We start from the raw sequence: 18,670 nt of genomic DNA, 5'->3' as shown, positions 1-18,670 counted from the left end.
TCAAATCAAAAATCTTTTTTTATAGTTTAGGTTACTTGCATTTATTTATTAGGATTTAATTTCATTTTCAGTTTCTACTATATTACATTTTACATTAATTCGGTTTACTTGGAAATTATCAATCCTCTTCCATTTTTAACAACTATCAGCCATCAATAATCAATAGCAATTCAAACAAAAAAAAACAGAGAGAAGAAAGGATTCAGAAGCAGAGGTATCGCCATAAAAGAAGAGGAGAAGAGGAGGACAACGAGGATGAAGAAGAGTTTTAGACAAATAGCAATCTCTCCCTCATGGCTTCATGGTTGCAAATTTGAATCAACGTGGATGATCGCGAGTCCACGCAACCTCTCCCTCATGAGGACGATAACAGAAGATGGTTGCGAATCGCGAGTCTCCCTCATGGCTTCAAATCCGAGAAATCTGAAGCCGTTGCCATCAGAAGGGAAAGGGTGGGAGACAAGGACGATAGCAAAAAATGATTACGGCTCCAGTGCTTCATAGATCTGAAGTTGTCGCCTCCTACTATATCACGAATCTGCTACGACCTAATCTCAGATGAAGTCGTTGCTGCCTTTTACCCTTAGATCTGAAGTCGACGGTTTCTTCACTGGTGCTTCTTCATCATTATCAGTGCTTCTCATGGAGGTTTGCCATCACAGGAGGTTGCTGAAGGGGGAGGCTGTCGAACGGTTTAGGAAGAAAGGAGGGTTATAATGTTAATGGCAAAATTGTCAATAAATTATAAAATTGAGGATATAATGGTCTAAAAAAATCACTTCCATGGAACTGGATGAGTTCCACGAGTCACAGGGTGGAAGTTAGTTCCAGCATTTTTGGTGGAAGTGACATCGTAGAGAATTGAGTTCCAGCGCACCAAACAAACAAAAAGGTTAATTCCACTTCCACTTCTCTTCTTCCAATTCCTTGCTACCAAACGGGGCATAAGAGAAAAGGAGAAAAGGCAACATATATGATGAGTGCACTACTAATCTTAGAACATCTCATCACATGCATCAGAAAGGCTGTTTGTTTGCCAACTTTTAGACTATTCCTGAAGGCCACTTTTTTGTACAACGTATTTTTGTTAAAAATAAAATATCGCTACTATATTTGAGGGTTATTCATTGAATAAACGTTAAATATGGGGGAAATAACCATTAAATATAAGTAAATATATCGTATCGTTTAGCCCGAGAAAAAATTTGGGAAAATAGCAACAAAAAAAAAAAAAAGATTGCCAAAGTAGAAAAATTGCACATAGGAACTGATTTACAAAAATTGTTGTTAAAACCCATACTAATATTATTATAAGTCCTTATTTGTAATTTTTCTATTTTGACGGTTTTTTTTGTCATTTTTTCAAAAAAAATTTTGTACTTTAGTCCCTAAGAAATATTCTACTTTTTTATGGCACACTTAAGACTTGCTCATTTGTGCTTAATAGTCTAATTGATTTAAGTTTATTCTTAGCTTCTAGACCCAAATCTGAGATGTGACAAATGAGATTTTGAATTATTTGCAAAATATTTTTTTTATTAAATACTTGTTTTTTCATGTTGTATGTATTCAATTTTGTTCATTTAATAATTTTTCATATAATTTCATTTGGGTTATGATTGTATTTTTAGAAGTTGAAAATAATTGTCATGCTTTCATTACTCAAAGTTATGCCCTGAAAAATTATTTTTCACCTCAGATGGTAAGTTGTGACAGAGCTTAAATTTGATTTTGTTACGGTGATATTGTTATTGAGATTTCACGAGGTCTCATTTACAAGGGAGACTCTTTTACATGATGAAACTTGTAAGTTTTGCTGGAAGGAAAATATCTGAGGAAAATCTTCAGTATGGTACTGGATCTATAGAAAGATTCAAGATATTTTATGCCTTATTCTGGACTTAAGGAATACGAGATTTCTCATATTTCAAGAGATTACCCCTCAATTATTGGGACAATGGGACCCAACATTCTTAGTCCAACAAAACATAAGGAACAAGTTCTTAAAATTCCTTTATATAGTACACCGAAGAATATCCTATTTCTGTTTCATATGCAAAGCCAAAAAAGAAAAACAAATAGGATGTGTTAATATGATGACTCTCAAGGGCGATGATTTACCTAGCTGAGAGGGTAGTGATTGGATCAAGCTGTCCAGAATGATTGATTTGATGGCTTGGTACGCCATTTGAATTGGTGTGACCAATCTCCATAGCTAAACATTCCTTTAGTTCACGCAACACAGAACTAATGTCTGGCCTTTGAGTAGACAGTGGCGCAATGCAAGACATTGCTGTCTCCACAGCTTTCCATGCAGAACTAACATTGAATTCACCCGCCAGCCTTAGATCAACAATGCCTTGGATATCCCTACACTCAATTTTTGGACGGATCCAATCAATAATAAAACATATATCCTCAAGTTCCCTTCTTATTGGCGGGTGGCCAGTGATTAATTGGAGAAGAATCATTCCAAAACTATAGACATCACTTTTTTGGTTTAGGTTTCCAGACCTGTGAAATCTGTAAATATCAATAAACAATTAGTTTATAATTTTTGCAAACAAACAATTAGTTTATAATAGTTGTTTATTTTCTTTGGGGTCAACATGCTTATGTAAATTCCTAATTTAGTACTTCCTCCAATAAAACCTCATTTGTAGTGGAATTTAAATCATCAACTGGGTTTTATATTTAGGACCGGAAAAAGAAGTAACAACTCTATTAAATTGAATTTCAAGAAATATAATGGTATATTTCCTCCTAAAAAAATCAATAACAACATTCCTTCATTTGATAAAATGCAGTGACTTACTCAGGATCAATAAAACCAGGTGTACCAGCTGGTCGAGTTGATAGATGAGAATCCATTTCATTTTCAAATGCTCTGGATAATCCAAAATCAGCAATCTTAGCTACCATATGCTTATTTAATAAAATGTTTGATGGTTTTAAGTCTCTGTGGATTATAGGAGTTTTACAACCAATATGGAGATATTCCAGACCTGCAACATCATTAGATTATGTAAGGTAGAGGAGCATGTGATTGTTAGGGTGAAAAAAACATCACTAGTTCTCTAACCTTTTGCTACATCTATAGCAACTTGAAGCCTCTCGTCCCACCTTAAAACTTTTGAATTTTTCTCTGTGGACATCAATTTGTTAGTCAAAGTGCCTCAGGAGCCAAAACATGCATATGATGATAATGGTTCGTGTGTAGTGATTGAATGAAGTTGCACACACACACACGCATGAATCTGGTACGAGACCAGTATGAGCAACAAAGCTAAATGTCAAGGTTGGATCAATGTTGAGATTTGTTAAAAGAAGGGGTGTAATGTTAACGTTTCAACAACAGTCACAAATAATCCGTTCCAGCTCTGAATGTATTATTGAGTGTTCATCCGGCGATTACAGAGCAAATGCATGGAAACAAAGGTACGTAAATGCAGAAATCATAATGACACAAAAGCTTAGACACGGATAGAGAGAGAGACACGAAGGAGGGAGAGAGAGTACAGAGCAGTGGGGAGAGAGAGATTAGGTTTCAAATCATTCCACACACATCTAACCATTTCTGACATCCATATATTATTCTGCACCCTCCAATGCACGCAACTTCCACGTTTTCTTCCGCATCCTCATGCTTCTACGTAATGCTACGAGCCTATGCATGTCTGATGGGCCTCCATTTCCTAAGCCCATATGCTTCGGTGTTACAATACCCTCCCCATTAGAATGAACCTTGTCCTCAAGGGCCAGATTAGGATACAGCGCAGCCATTTCAGAGCGGTCTTCTCATGTGGAGTCCAGAGTGCTATCCTAACGGATCAAAACTTGGGAGACCAGAACAGAATCTCGAGTGATGGTGCGGGTATTTAACACCTCTAGTGGTTGACAGATAGGGCCCTCTGGCGGGGTGGTTAATGGCAATGGCAAATATGGTTGGAGTGTATTAGCGCCCACAAATTTCTTAAGGAGTGAAACATGAAAAACAGGGTGTATCTTTGCATGAGCTGGCAAGGCGAGACGGTATGCAACTTGACCAATCCATTCCAGCACTTAGAAAGGTTCAAAGTAGACCATTGCCAGTTTGTGATAGCAACGTAACTGCACTGAGTGTTGGCAGTACGGCTGAAGTTTCACCAGAACCCAATCGTTAATTTGAAATTTGACCTCCTGGCGCCTTTTATCAGTGAATTTTTTCATTCTGGCTTGAGCCTTCTGAATATGCAACTTGAGAAATCCTAAAACTTCATCGCGCTGCAGCAGTTGCTGTCCAAAGACGAGTATCGAAGCAGAGGAGGTGGGTCTCTGCCATACACAACCTTAAAAGGAGTGAAGCTCGTGGAGTGATGGAAGGATGTATTATACCATAACTCTACCCAAGGCAAGAATCTTAACCACTGTCAAGGAAAATCATGAACGAAGCAACGGAGATATAACTCTAAACACTTGTTAAGCGCCTCGAACTGGCCATCCGACTGAGGGTGGTAGGTCAATGTAAAATTCAACTGGGCACCTTGAAGCCACATCAAATGGCGCCAAAAAGCACTAGTGAATACCCTATCACGGTCAGTCACAATGGACCTTGGGATACCGTGTAGCTTTACCACATGAGACAGAAACAATTCAGCTACCAGAGCACTCATAAAATTACCAGGGAGAGCAATAAAGTGACCATATTTAGACAAACGGTCAACGACCACCAGAATAGCAGAGTTGCCACAGACCACTAGTAACCCAACAATAAAATCCATAGCAATATCCTCCCAAATATGCATAGGAATCAGGAGTGGGTTCAAAAGACCGGCAGGATGTAACTGGGAAAGCTTAGCTCATTGACACACTGTACAAGCTTTAACAAAGGAATGAATATCCTTTCGCATCGTGGTCCAGTAAAATAGTTGGTGAATGCGATAGAAAGTATGAGTAAAACTTGCGTGTCCACCAATCATCGAAGAATGATATTCATGAAGTATGGCAGAAATTAAATCTGGGCAGTCGCGTGGAATCACTAATCGATCACCCCAATACACTTCACCGTGGCGCATATTATAGTGAGGATCAACAGGATGTCCCTGCGTCAGTTGATCCTTGAGGTGGTGAATCTTAGGGGACCCTTGTATGACCGAATAAACTCGGTCGATGAATGTGTCTGTCATGGTCGTCAAGGCCATTGCGACGCGAGACAAAGCATCAGCGGCCTAATTATGCTTGCCCAGTTTATATTTAATGGAAAAGCAGTACCCTAAAAGCTTAGGCAAGCACGCCTCTTGCTCGGGTGTCTAAATAGTTTGCTCCATGAGGTGTTTCAAGCTTGCATGATCCGTTTGAATAATAAATGGGTGTCTGAAGAGGTAATGGCGAAACTTAGAGACTGCCTCAGTGATAGCTTGGAGCTCTCGCACGTATGTAGATGCGGCTCGTAGTCTGGGTGGTAGTCTCTTGGATAAGAAAGCAATAGGATGGTTCTCCTGACTTAGAACGGCACCAATACCATTGCCAGATGCGTCTGTCTCCAAGATAAAAGGCTTCAAAAAATTAGGCAAGGCCAAGACAGGGGCATGTGTTAACGTATTTTTTAGTTTATCAAAAGCATGTTGGGCTTCCTCTGACCACACAAAAGAATCTTTACACAAGAGGGTTATTAATGGACTAGCAAGCCGCGCATATGCTTTAATGAAGCGTCGGTAGTATCCACTAAGACCAAGGAAACCCTTCAGTTGCGTGACATTTTTGGGTCTAGGCCAATTCTGTACTACTTGCAATTTAGTCAGATCCATTTCCACTCCTCTCTCTGAGACTACATGACCCAAGTATTCTACCTTCCGTTGCCCAAAAGTACATTTAGAAAATTTGGCGAACAAATGGTGTTGTGTCAGGACTTGCAACACTGCCTCAAGGTGTTTGGGATATGCATCCCAAGTAGCACTGTAGACTAATATGTCATCGAAAAAAATAAGAATGAACTGTCATAAAAATCGACGAAATATCGTGTTCATCAGTGTCTGAAAAGTTGCCGGAGCATTGGTTAGCCCGAATGGCATGACTAGCCATTCATAAAGCCCCAAATGAGTCCGAAATGCCGTCTTTTCTCGATCAGACTCCCTCATTAAAATCTAATGATATCCTGATCTAAGGTCCAATTTGGAATAAAAAACAGAGCCGTATAATTCGTCCAGCAACTCGTCTATGGTCGGCATAGGAAACGCATCACGCACAGTTACTGCATTTAATGCTCGGTAAGCCACACAAAACCGCCAAGAGCCATCTTTCTTCTTTACCAAGATGACAGGTGCAAAGAAAGGGCTAGTGCTCGGACGTATCAATCCTTCTTGAAGCAGATCTACTACCATATTTTTTATCTCAGTCTTTTGGCTCACCGGATAGCGGTATGGACGCACCTTTACTGGTCCAGTGCTAAGTAATAGCTCAATCTGGTGTTCATGACCCCTTAATGGTGGTAAGCCATGCGGAGTGTCGAAAACACTCTTAAACCTCTCTAACAATCGTGCTAACTCCTTAGGCGTGTCCTCTTTCTCATATATCTACGTGGAATTCAATGTTTTATTCGAGCCGTCTTGTAAGGGGGTCAGCATGAAGCATTCGGCAATGGCATCTATGTTTTGTATCCGTACTAAATGATGGAATTGCGCCTGAGTCACGACAGGTCCTCTGAATCCTTTTAAAACAACAAACTGACCGTCTAGCAGGTATTTAATCGTGGATGTGCTATAGTCTGCAATGTGGGGTCCTAAGGTCTCCAACCAGTCCTCGCCCATTACGATATCAGTGCCCGCCACCGGTAGTACATACAAAGTTAACTTAATCTTATTACCATTTACCATTACTTCGAGATCCCTCACTTCTTCTACGCTTCGTACTATCCTGCCAAACCCGCCAAAAACACAAATCTCAGGTACTGGTACCATAGTCAGGTTGAGGTGTTTAACGACGCGAGGATGGATAAAATTGTCAGAACTGCCCCGTCCAATAGAATTTTAATAGGCAGCCCTTGTATAAGCCCATTAAATTGTATAGTTACGGGCCCTTGTGTGTCTCTTAGAGCATAGATTGATAAATGGTGCAACGTAGCGGTGGCCTCTGTTTCTTTCATAATTATTTCTCTGTCATCCCCCTGTTCCTTTTCCCCTGTTAACATCCTGAGTTGCTTGTTCGGGCACTTTTGGGTAGGTGAGAATTTAGCGTCGCACGTATAACAAAGGCCTTTCTCTCTTCGGACCTGCATTTCCGCTGCTGTCATTCGTTTGACTGGCATCGTCTTAGGTGTGGGCAAGAGTGGGGGCAAACTAGCTTTTCCCCTTCTAGAAGCTGTCAATGTGGTACCGCTGCCACCCATGTTGCTCGTAAGCAGTTTGGTCGCCACATGTTGGGATGTAGCTAACTAAGCTATCGAAGTCCCCGTGGTTATCGGCTCAGCAAATAACCTGGATAATGCCATCGCATTTAGAAGTAGTGCCTTTGTACCAATACATCACGCTTCAACTCGGGTTTAAGACCCCCTAAATAGCAGTCAAGTAGTGCCAATTTTGGTACATCCTCAGTATAGTTTGTGAGGGACAAGAATTTCTAATTATATTCCTCTATCTTCCTTCCCAGACCTTGTTGTGTTGGCTTGAAAAGCTGTGCTCGAGGGCAATCGAATTGCATAGGCCCGTAATATACCTCTACTGCCTTAGCTAGATCCAGCCATCGAGTAACCCATCCTGCCTTTTGCAACATTTGATACCAGGGCAAGACGTCTCCGTCAAGATGCACCAAGGCTATCACCAACCGTTGAGGATCTTGTATATCATAATATTTGAAAAAACACTCAGCCTTAAAGAGCCAATCTAACGCGCCATCAAACCGAGGAAAATCGAGCTTCAGTGATCTATAAGGACTCGGTATACAATCAACCGCCTGTGTAAATGGCCCCCCGCAAACGAAGGTTCTTTACAGCTCGATACGGGAGAATCCACAATCGACTGCAACCCTTCTACAGTTTTCATAAGGGCTCGCATCATGCCTTCTAATGCATCAAATCGAGTGTTCACCTCTTCCAAACGATTATCGATCTAACTGAAGGGGGCTCGAGCATCCTCTTTAAACTCATGGGTGCGTCTCATATCAGCTTGCAGCTCCTTCAACCGTGTATTCTCTGCCATGGATGTTCACAATCTCTCAACGAGAGCACCAAATGTAACGTTAACGTTTCAACAACAGTCACGAATAATCCGTTCCAGCTCTGAATGTATTATTAAGTGTTCATCCGGCGATTACAGAGCAAATGCATGGAAACAAAGGTACGTAAATGCAAAAATCACAATAACACAGAAGCTTAGACACGGATAGAGAGAGAGACACGAAGGAGGGAGAGAGAGTATAGAGCAGTGGGGAGAGAGAGATCAGGTTCCAAATCATTCCATACACGTCTAACCATTTCTGACATCCATATATTATTCTGCACCCTCCAATGCACGCAACTTCCACGTTTTCTTCCGTATCCTCATGCTTCTACGTAATGCTATGGGCCTATGCATGTCTGATGGACCTCCATTTTCTAAGCCCATATGCTCCGGTGTTACAATACCCTCCCCATTAGAATAGACCTTGTCCTCAAGGTCCAGATCAGGATATAGCACAGCCATTTCAGAGCGGTCTTCCCATGTGGAGTCTAGAGTGCTATCCCAACGGATCAAAACTTGGGAGACTAGAACAGAATCTCGAGTGATGGTGTGGGTATCTAACACCTCCAGTGGTTGACAGATAGGGCCCTCTAGCAGGGTGGTTAATGGCAATGGCAAATATGATTGGGGTGTATCAGCGCCCACAAATTTCTTGAGGAGTGAAACATGAAAAATAGGGTGTATCTTTGCATGAGCTGGCAAGGCGAGACGGTATGCAACCTGACCAATCCATTCCAGTACTTGGAAAGGTCCAAAGTAGACCAATGATCCAAAACCTACTACAAAATGTCTGAAGGCAATCTCAGCAAATGAATTATCTAGCAAGTTGACCTAGTAAAATAAATAACATGGCAACGAATTAACGGAACAATTGTAAAGATACTGAAATCTAGTGAAGAACATGTGTGTTAAATATCTCATGCACAAGCTTTTACAACAAAATAGCTCTTTTATTTTAAAGTCTTCATATTTCACATGGTTGGAAGGTTCAATGTACCACGTTGCCTTTAACACCAACCAATGATTTTAAGAATTCTATAATTAACAAATATATTTGAGGCAAGAAAACCATAGGAAAATTATAGCAACAGTTGTAAAGGCCCGTCTTTCAAATAATATTAATAATATAACCACCAGAATTTCTTTACCTCAATCCCTTATTTCCCTCCCTTCTTGTCAAAGTACAAGGAAGAGAGGGAGGAACTGAGGAAGTTTCAGGAGGTTCAATCTTCGTCTAGGCTCAGCACGGCCATTGTCCTTCTCCCTGCCCGTCACCAGTGTGTGTATCTGTGAGAGTGAGTCTTTGTATGTTGCTCTATCGTTGTCATCTTCTCTCGTGCGTCGGTTTGTGTAGGGCATGTCCAAATCCCTTCTCCCTCCTCTGTTTTTTTCATAACGCTGCCATATATGTACGCGTGCAGAACATTGTCTTTCCCTTTATTATGTCGTTTGTGTGGATTGGAAAATTGTGGTCTTTCTTCTAATTGGTACTTGTTTTGGCTGTCCCAAGTTTGGTTATTGAATAAAACTGGATTTATATGTAGAGCATATAAGTTTGGGGGTCGTGATAAGAAGAGGAATGGAGCATGCTATTTATTTAACCCATATCAAGTGTTTGATAAAATGTTTGAAAGGAAAAAGCTGATATGGATAAGTGTTCCTTGACTATTTTTTGGTGGAGATGAATTTAGATTCTATTCTGAATTGTTTTGATTTAAATCTTCCATAAAGATTTCACTAACCTTGTGACGATGTGGAATGAATGTTGGTTGGTATTTCAAGAGTGGGGGTAACCTTGTGACGATGTGGAATGAATGTTGGTTGGTATTTCACTAACTGTGGTGCTTGTCTTGTGACATGATTTTAGCATGCGCATGTTTCATTAAATGTGGGAGGAAGGGATTTTGATTCGATTGAGCAGCTATTAAACATGGGTGATGTTTTCATTGTCTACATTTTAGTATAAACTACTTAAATTCTATGCTAGAACCAGAATTTGAAGAGGTTGTTTTAAGTATGTAAATGAAAGTAAAGATAATGAAAAATACTTCTTTTCGTTTAAAAATGTGGTTTTGGTTACAAGTTGATGTGGAAATTAAGGGTTGCAATGTAACCAAAGAATTTATCAAAGGTTTTGATTCATTAAAGGACTCCTCCAGTCCATAGTGCAGGACTTAATTTGAGACTTGATATCGGCTTTACGTGTAAAACTTGTTTCACATGTTTATTAATTTTTTTCAAATTAACTCTACTAATATTCCTTCAACAATAATTAAGTAGGAGAGAAAATGAGAAAATTAAGAAAGATGATTAGGGTGTTTAAAAAAAATCATATTAGCTAATTTAAGTAACATCCTTAATTTACTCAAATTAGTTAATTAATTAGGTTTTATATTAAAGACGGAAGAATGTGTTATAAGGTAGGCAGTGATTACAACATTGTCTAGGGCTAAAGTTGAATTATGGATGGAGTATATGACTCTCGAGCGAGAATCGAAAATTTTAAAATCTGTTGTATGAAAAAGAATTATGCCTTTCCTTCCCTTAGGAGTAAATTCAAGTACAAAGGGGAGTACCGTAAATCAAGTGAACTATGATGGGTTTCATAAAATTTTAGAGTTAAAGGCGAATTGGCCTGGGAAATTTCCACGCAAGAGTGTTTAGCACCAAAAAAATTTTTGGTTTAATTTCACTTTAGAAGTTTAAAATTATAGAAATTTTAAAAATTTGTTGCCGTGTTTTTGTTATACATTGAAACGCTTAAAAGTGAATTACTATATTTGGGAACATATTAGGCGAGTGAATAGTGCCCCAATTAATTCATAAGTAAATTTCTCTTATCAAAATACTCTTCTGATCTTATTTATAAAGCACTTCTAGCATGTTTCATGCACACAAACTAAGAAAAATTTTAAACTGTATTAACTCTTCATTAAAATATAACAACTTTTTAACTTTACCTCTATTTAATACACGCACCTTTTAAAAAATAACTATTTACAATATACTAAATAAAGGACAAAATAGTACATTCATGCTAAAACTTTAGTGAAGTGGCTTATAAATAAAACAAAAAATATATTCTCTCTCTGCCTTATAAATAAAACCAGAAGAGTATATTGGTTTAAATAATTTACATGTATTATAATATACTTCTAATTATACTATTGATTATTGTGTTGTTTGAAGTATTTTACATACATTGGTTTTGGAGAGGAAGTTAGATTTATTTTATGAAAGGTTATCATTATATTTAATGGTTAAGATGTAAATTTGCCTTGAAAGATTTTACTCAAAAGCATTAAATACCTGTCAAAAGTTTTTTTGGGTTCAAATTTATCTGGAAATGAAGGACAAAATAGTACCACCTTCATGCTAAAACTTTAGTGAAGTGGCTTATAAATAAAATAAAAAAATTTCTCTCTCTACCTCATAAATAAAACCAGAGGAGTATATTGGTTTAAATAATTTACATGTATTATAATGTACTTCTAATTATACTATTGATTATTGTGTTGTTTGAAGTATTTTACATACATTGGTTTCGGAGAGGAAGTTAGAGTTATTTTATGAAAAATTATCATTATATTTAATGGTTAAGGTGTAAATTTGTCTTGAAAGTTTTCACTCAGAAGCACTGAATACCCGTCAAAAGTTTTTTCAGGCTCAAATTTATCTTAAAAGTTTAAAATTTAGCAATATTGCTTCTTACCGTCAAAAGACTAACATTGATTATTAACGTTTTTAACAGTAAAGTACATTATTGCTACGAATTTAAACTTGCAAGACAGATTTGCACCTAAAAAAACTTTCGGGTGCCCGTGCTTATAAGTAAAAATTTTTAGGGCAAATTTACATCTAATCCCTATCTATAAAGTGTGAAATATAATGAAATTACTATTCCAGACATCTAATATAAGATCTAGTTTGTGGTTTGAACTATAAACTAATTCTTATACTAAGAACGGAAGGTAATACTTAATTTTATGATCTAGTGAAATATGTCCTCATTATCATTTTTAATACAAGATATAGTCAATGGTATTGAAAAGAGATGACATTTAGATGTTACAGACTCCATGCATGCTTACAAGAGGTTAAGGCATTGAATGTTGAACGCTAGTTTTGTTAGCCTTCGGCGCACCATTATGCAGATCCTTATGGACTAACCGGAAGGGTACAATCCATAAATCCCGCATGGGATGTGGAAGGTGCTTAGCTAGCAGGTGTATGAGAGGTGCTAATCCTGTGTAATAACTAACACACTTGAAATGGAGGAATGAATATTTGTGAGTGTCACACTCGCAATTTTTAGTTGTGGGCCATGTACCCGCGTTTCTTGGGTGGCTTTGAGCTGCATGATTGATTAGTTAATCTTTGTAGATTGTGTGTCCATTTTTATGATCTCTTGTGCTAAGGAACAGGTTTGGGGAGATATATATATATATATATATATATGATATCTGTTCATATGGGACAGCTTCTTTTCATTGTAGAATTTTTGTGAGGTCCCATTTATAAGTTGAGGGTTGGATTTATCATTTTAGCTTTTATATTTATCTTTTTTTAAATTAATTTATTTAACTTGTAAATTGATATATAATCTACTGTTATACAAAGGTATACTATATATATATTTTTAAAAAAAACATTTAGCGGCAACTTGCCATCAACAAAAAGTTGCTGCTCCAAAAAGTTTTCAATGGCAACAATGATAATCGCCGCCAAAACTGCATTTTAGTGATGGCTTTTTTAAGTTTTGACAGCCCATTTGTTACAGTTGAAAACTGGTTTCAATAGCGGCAAAACAGGTTACGGTAGAAGGTATCTTTTATTGTTGACAGAAATGTTGCTGAAAGTGTTTTTTAAAAAATTATTCTCAAAGAAAAATATGGGTCACTGGTCGTCAGATGTTCACCACGTCAGCCATTTATTGAAAGTCTTACTTTCAGCTATGACTGTTTAGAATTACTGCAGAAAGTCTCACTTTCAGCAGCGAAATTCTAGAGCCGCAGCTGAAAATTAGACTTTCATTTGTACCTTATATTGTTACCACTAAAGAGCATACTTTTTGCATTGACTTTTAAAGTTACTATAGAAAGCTAACTCTCAACAATGACTTCTAGAGTTGTCGTACAAAATATTAATTAAAAGTCAATTTTTGTAGTGGTATTTTTGAGAGATCATATCATATTTGTTATAATTGATTAATTTATTTAAATTATTTGATTTATCCAAATTAGTTAAGTAACACTTATATTAATATAGTACTTTTGATATTAGTTGTTTACTACTTGGAACATGTCTAAAAAACCAACATAATTTTTCTTGCCAAAGTCCAAAAAACAAACAAAAGAGACCAAAGCTTTTTTTAGCAATAATCCTTACCTGTCAAATGTTGCTGGAGGTCACCATTAGCCATGTACTCGTAAATTAATGCCCTAGCACCACTCTCTTCACAGTATCCAATCAGACAAACCAAGTGTTTATGATGAACAACAATCGAAAGTTCTACCTGCAATTTATACTCAACTTTATCATCTTTATAATAAGAATAAACTTAAGTAGAACGAGGCATCCATGAGAAAACAAAAATATAATTTCTTTGTTAGATTTCGTTTTCACCTCTGATCGAAATTCTTTATGACCTTGCCTTGATGACTGAGAAAGTAACTTCACTGCAACCTGAGTATTATCCTTAAGAGTGCCTAAATAAACTTTTCCAAATCCTCCTTCTCCAATCAAGTTTTGGAAGTTATTAGTGATTTCAAGAACCTCTGAGTAAGAAAAAGCACGATTTCTTAAATATTCCCATGCTTCTTGATTTGTTGAAACAGTAGAATCCACTGCAAATGTTAATAGGGGTTTTCGGAACTGCACGTCAGGTGTGTTATGAATTGGAGAAATGAATATTGCACAAGATATGTTAGGAGAATTAAAAACGTGGACAATAGCACTAGGATATTTTCTCTGCCATTTCAAAGGGGTATGACTAATAACAGACAATTATTCTGACGCAAAAGGAAAAGGAGAATATAAAAGGTAATATTGAAATTCATGGTAACAGTAACATTTTAATTAGGGTCACTTGATATGAGGGAAAAAAATTAGAATTAGAGCTGACTTTGGATGCTCACCACTCTTGACCCCAAACTCATCAAATACGGGCCAGATTTGAAATTTTTAAATGATTATTTTTAAATAAAATCCATCTTTTAAAAAAATAATAGTTAATAGATTATTTTTATTTTAAATTTTATAGCCATTAAAATAATTATTTTTAAAAAATCAAAAAATTAAATTCAGACCTTTCAAATCAGATTTGGACCTCCAGACGGCACAATCCAAATGATGAGCATCCAAACTCATTCCAATAAGCAAGTAGGTGATTTATTATTTTTAATTGGTTTAAGAAATAATAGGAACTAGTTTTAGTGATGAGCACCCTAAGTTTATCAGATCTTAGCTGTCTATATCTCATTTGAATGGTTCATATTTAAAATATTTAATTAATTATTTTTAAATAGGAAAATAGGAAAAACTATTTTTTTTTTTGAAAAAATGATAGCTAAGAGATTATCTTTATTTTAGATTCTATGCATATTGAAATAATTGTTTTGAACAAATAAAAAGGAAAAAAAAATCAAATCTGAACCATTCAAATAAAATATGGATGATCAAGATCTAATGAGTTTAAAGTGCCTATTAAAGTAATGAGTACTGAAATTAGTTCCCAAATAATATGACTTCTTCAAAATTACGCTCAATAAAGTTATTAGTTAGAGATTAAAAAAGCTGTTAGGGAAAAAGTTATTATCAAAACATGTTATATAATGAAGGATAAATGAGCATCCATATCCAACACCCTGTTCAATTTTATGATGTGCATCCTACATCCTAAACATACTTTCTCATCTCATCCTTTGCTTGCTAAGGAAAAGGCTGCACGCGAGGAGAGAGTAATAAAAACAAGCAGTATTTTGTATGTACCTTCCAGTTTTTTCATTTTGAAGATCCAAATTCCTAGGGAAATCAGAATTACGACCGTCGAAGCTGAAACAGATACAATTAATAGAATAGGGAATTTGTGCTTTTTCTTCTTCCATGGATCCCTCAAACAGAGGCCAGGATTATCGTCCAAACTGAAAGATAAGTCAAATGGGTATAGTTAAAATTACAAATTGAATTTGACTCGGTAATATTTATTGAGTTTTATCTAATAATTATAAATCTTTTCCATTAATAGCCTTAAGAAAAGCAAGAGCCAGTGTAAACTGATTTAGTTTAACACAAGGGGTGAAAAAAGGCAGTAACGGCTGAGCAACTATGACAGATTCAAGGTGAGAAACCTCGTTTTCAAATCTGAATTTTCTTTAAGAGCCTTGGGAATTGAACCTGTAAGCTTGTTGCCACTCAAGTTACTGCACAAAACAATGTGAAATGCATTCAATTAGCATGGGGTCTTCAAGTTATGAACATATATCAGGTATTAAAAAATATATTAATGCATTTTGTAAAACTTACAGGATTCTCAGCTTTGGCAATTTAGCAAGAAATTCCGGTATCGGTCCTGACAGGCCATTGCTTGATAAATCCCTAAAACAAAAGCAATATTTTATATGACAAAATTCTTAATTATAGTTGAGATTTTGTCCTGATGAAATTATTAATTATATACTTACAAGTATTCTAACTCTATAAGTTGCGAAAATGAAGCAGCTATTTGTCCTCTTAAGTTGGTGGCGCTCAAGTTTCTGCTTTGATAATGATTAATAGATATACAAAGGCAGAGGAGTTTGATGATTATATTTTGAATAATTAACATCAAATTAACTCAAGTCAATTTTACATTTAAGTGTCAAACAAGCCAATATTTTGGAATGAGTTGAACTAATAATTACAGTGAGATTCTTTAAGGAATGCTTACTTTAACTCAACAAGAGCGAAAACAGATACTTACAGTGAGAAAATCCTGGGCGAGTTATTGATGTCATATCTGCAACTAAGTCCCCGCCATCCAAATTTTTCCGGAACACATGGGTCACCTTGCCACTCTACTTTGTAGATTTCGTAGATTTCTTTTATGTCCCGAATGGCATCCGCTATATTGTTGCCAATAATAAATAGGGTCTCAGAAGTCAAAGCCAACAGATTCGGAGATCATGAAACAACAATAGAAAATAGTAATTGGTTGAGGAATTATAATACCATCTGTTTGGTAAGTTGGAGACGTGAGTGGTGATATGAATCTATAAGTTTCGATGGCATTAAGGATTGGCGCAGCATCAGATTCTGGTGTTGCACTTATGCTGAAACGAAGACGATCTTGATCTGTAAAATTACTAACTGTCACCGGCTTTAGGTACTCAAGAATTATCGGCTGTGTGTTGAAATTTTCACCATTAACAGTAATATCAATTACTCTCTTTTGTCCAGCGGGAAGCTCCTCAATTTCAACAAAGTGAAAGTAGACATAATATATGAAGGACCTTTCAGTTGGTGTCGTCCAGATAGAGTTATAGTCAAGGCTTAAAGCAAAGGAGCGATTCAATGATGCAGTCGCAGACTTGAGCACTTCTGCTGGTAATTTGTAAGAATCGTTTGTTCTTTCAAAATCAATATATTTCGACGTACTGAACTTTTTCCAACCTTTATCTTCAAAAACATCGTCCACACGCCACACACGATCATACGTGTCATCCGTATACCTATATGCTTGCAGTATTAGATAAATAAATACACAATTCATTGAAAAACCTGGATGATGAAAGCATGCAAAACACTAACAACAAATATAATATTGGAGTCACCTTGTAAACCGGCCTGAAATAAACTCAGTGGAACCAACATCGACTCTCGTAGCAAGGACGAGCAGTGACTGAGAAGGAGAAGGGGCTAGATAAACGGAATTGGGAAGAGCTTGTAGTTCCAACACAGAAATGAAAGGGATTCCTTTGCCAATGTTGACTAGGCAAACTTGTATGGTGTCGATTGGGGGAGTAAGGATAACCTCTGCAAATTGATAATCGGCATAATCCAAGGCCACAGTAGTCCAAAAATCAACATTAAGGAACAAGTCAAAAGTCGAAGTTTGATTTTTGAAGTCATAATTTCCATATAAAAAGAAAGCTCTGATGAGGTAATTGTTATTTTTGCCTAGTTTTGGTTTCAGGGTGTAGCAGTTCTTTTTTCCTTCTGGAAAAAATCTCAACGTCGGCAGTTGTCTTCCCAAAAAAGAATCACCAAAGTCAGTTCTTGTTTCAGGAGCCACTATTGAGTTTGTTCCTGTTTCTATGAAACCGATGTCTGTGTGATACGAGATTCCAATTTTTGGATCCGTGTATTGAGAACTTGCTCCACAGTCAATGCTTATGAAATCTGTGTGCGCAAAAATTGACACAAATTTACACAAGTGCAGTAGTTTATGGTTAGTTTTATATTTAACCATCGAAATTTGTGAGACTTAGAGGATCAACAGCCCTTCTCTGCCTCTTCATTTTCCCCTGCTTTTCAATCTTTTTCTTATTTCTTATTATCATTATGAGTTATATTTTAATATCTTAGAGGTGAAAAACGGCGCAGTTTCAAATTTTTTTAATGACTTTTCTTAAAAAAAATTGTATCTAAATTTAAAAGAAACTACTCAATTTTAGAGTTTTTTTTTCTTTGAAAAATTGTTAAAAGAAGAAATTTTAAGCTACACCATCTTGTGCCTATAAGATATCAAAGTATCACTCATTTTATATAAAATCTAATGATAACAAACCAAAGAAAAAAAATTAAGAAGTGAGGAAAAATTGCGGAGCAGCTAAGAGGAGGTAGCTAACACTCGGAATCCAACTTTGTCTCCTTACCTCGGTGAGCAGCATCGTCTAGCATTGCATCACAGATATTAAGTAAAAGTTCGATCAAGACGAAGCATACAATCCATTGTGGTGCCTTCTCCATGAGATTAGTTGAATTCTATGAAGACGCTATCTCTGGCTCATATTATTGTGTTATGATAAATATAAATATATATATAAAATAGGAACAGTTAAGTAGAAGATAAGTTTAAAAAAAAAAAAAAGAACAGAAATGAACTAACCATGCACTCTGGGAGATCTCAGATTCAAACCAAGATGAGCAGAGGTTTGTGTACGCTAGTAAAGAGGATGGGGTATGTGTTTATATAAGTAGAAATTGTACGGAATTAATAATTGATGATAGATCTTTTAGCATGGTATTAAAAACCGGATCGGACTGACCGGTTCAGGCCGGAAACTAACAAATGGGCCACTTGCCCGGTCCGGTTCTATTCAAAAAACTGGAAAACACCTGACTCGACATAAACTGTTCTGAATCGGAGTGACTCGGATATAACCCAGGTAACCCGCTGGGTTGGAAGGGTTACCTAGGTTAAACTTTTTTGCTTTCCAATGGAGTCACCACGCCATTACAGCTGGGAAAAAAAAAGCTTGAAGAAAACTGAGAGAGAG

At 36.7% G+C, this 18,670-nt stretch overlaps 2 protein-coding genes across 2 annotated transcripts; both read right to left on the bottom strand.

Moving 5' to 3' along the window:
- Positions 1-2,117: 2,117 nt before the first annotated feature.
- Positions 2,118-16,186, bottom strand: LOC114721635 (receptor-like protein kinase At5g59670). The gene is made up of 10 exons (XM_028907495.1): positions 16,149-16,186; positions 15,875-15,946; positions 15,717-15,788; positions 15,542-15,613; positions 15,235-15,334; positions 13,818-14,066; positions 13,581-13,707; positions 3,083-3,145; positions 2,816-3,005; positions 2,118-2,523 (listed from the first exon to the last, which is right to left on the bottom strand). Exons 1-10 carry the CDS (start codon positions 16,184-16,186, stop codon positions 2,118-2,120), a joined length of 1,389 nt encoding a protein of 462 aa, XP_028763328.1.
- Positions 16,187-16,496: 310 nt separating this feature from the next.
- LOC114721634 (probable LRR receptor-like serine/threonine-protein kinase At4g29180) lies at positions 16,497-18,140 on the bottom strand. The gene is made up of 4 exons (XM_028907494.1): positions 18,047-18,140; positions 17,003-17,570; positions 16,615-16,900; positions 16,497-16,523 (listed from the first exon to the last, which is right to left on the bottom strand). The coding sequence occupies exons 1-4, from the start codon at positions 18,138-18,140 to the stop codon at positions 16,497-16,499; spliced, it is 975 nt and encodes a 324-aa protein (XP_028763327.1).
- Between the last annotated feature and the right edge of the window lie 530 nt (positions 18,141-18,670).

This window comes from Neltuma alba, unplaced genomic scaffold, assembly GCF_004799145.2.
Source record: "Neltuma alba isolate B1F8T4 unplaced genomic scaffold, ASM479914v2 tig00012051_pilon, whole genome shotgun sequence".
NCBI classification, from domain to species: Eukaryota; Viridiplantae; Streptophyta; class Magnoliopsida; order Fabales; family Fabaceae; genus Neltuma; species Neltuma alba.
The sequence above is the reverse complement of the archived record's forward strand: the minus strand, read 5'-3'. Positions and strand labels throughout refer to the sequence as shown.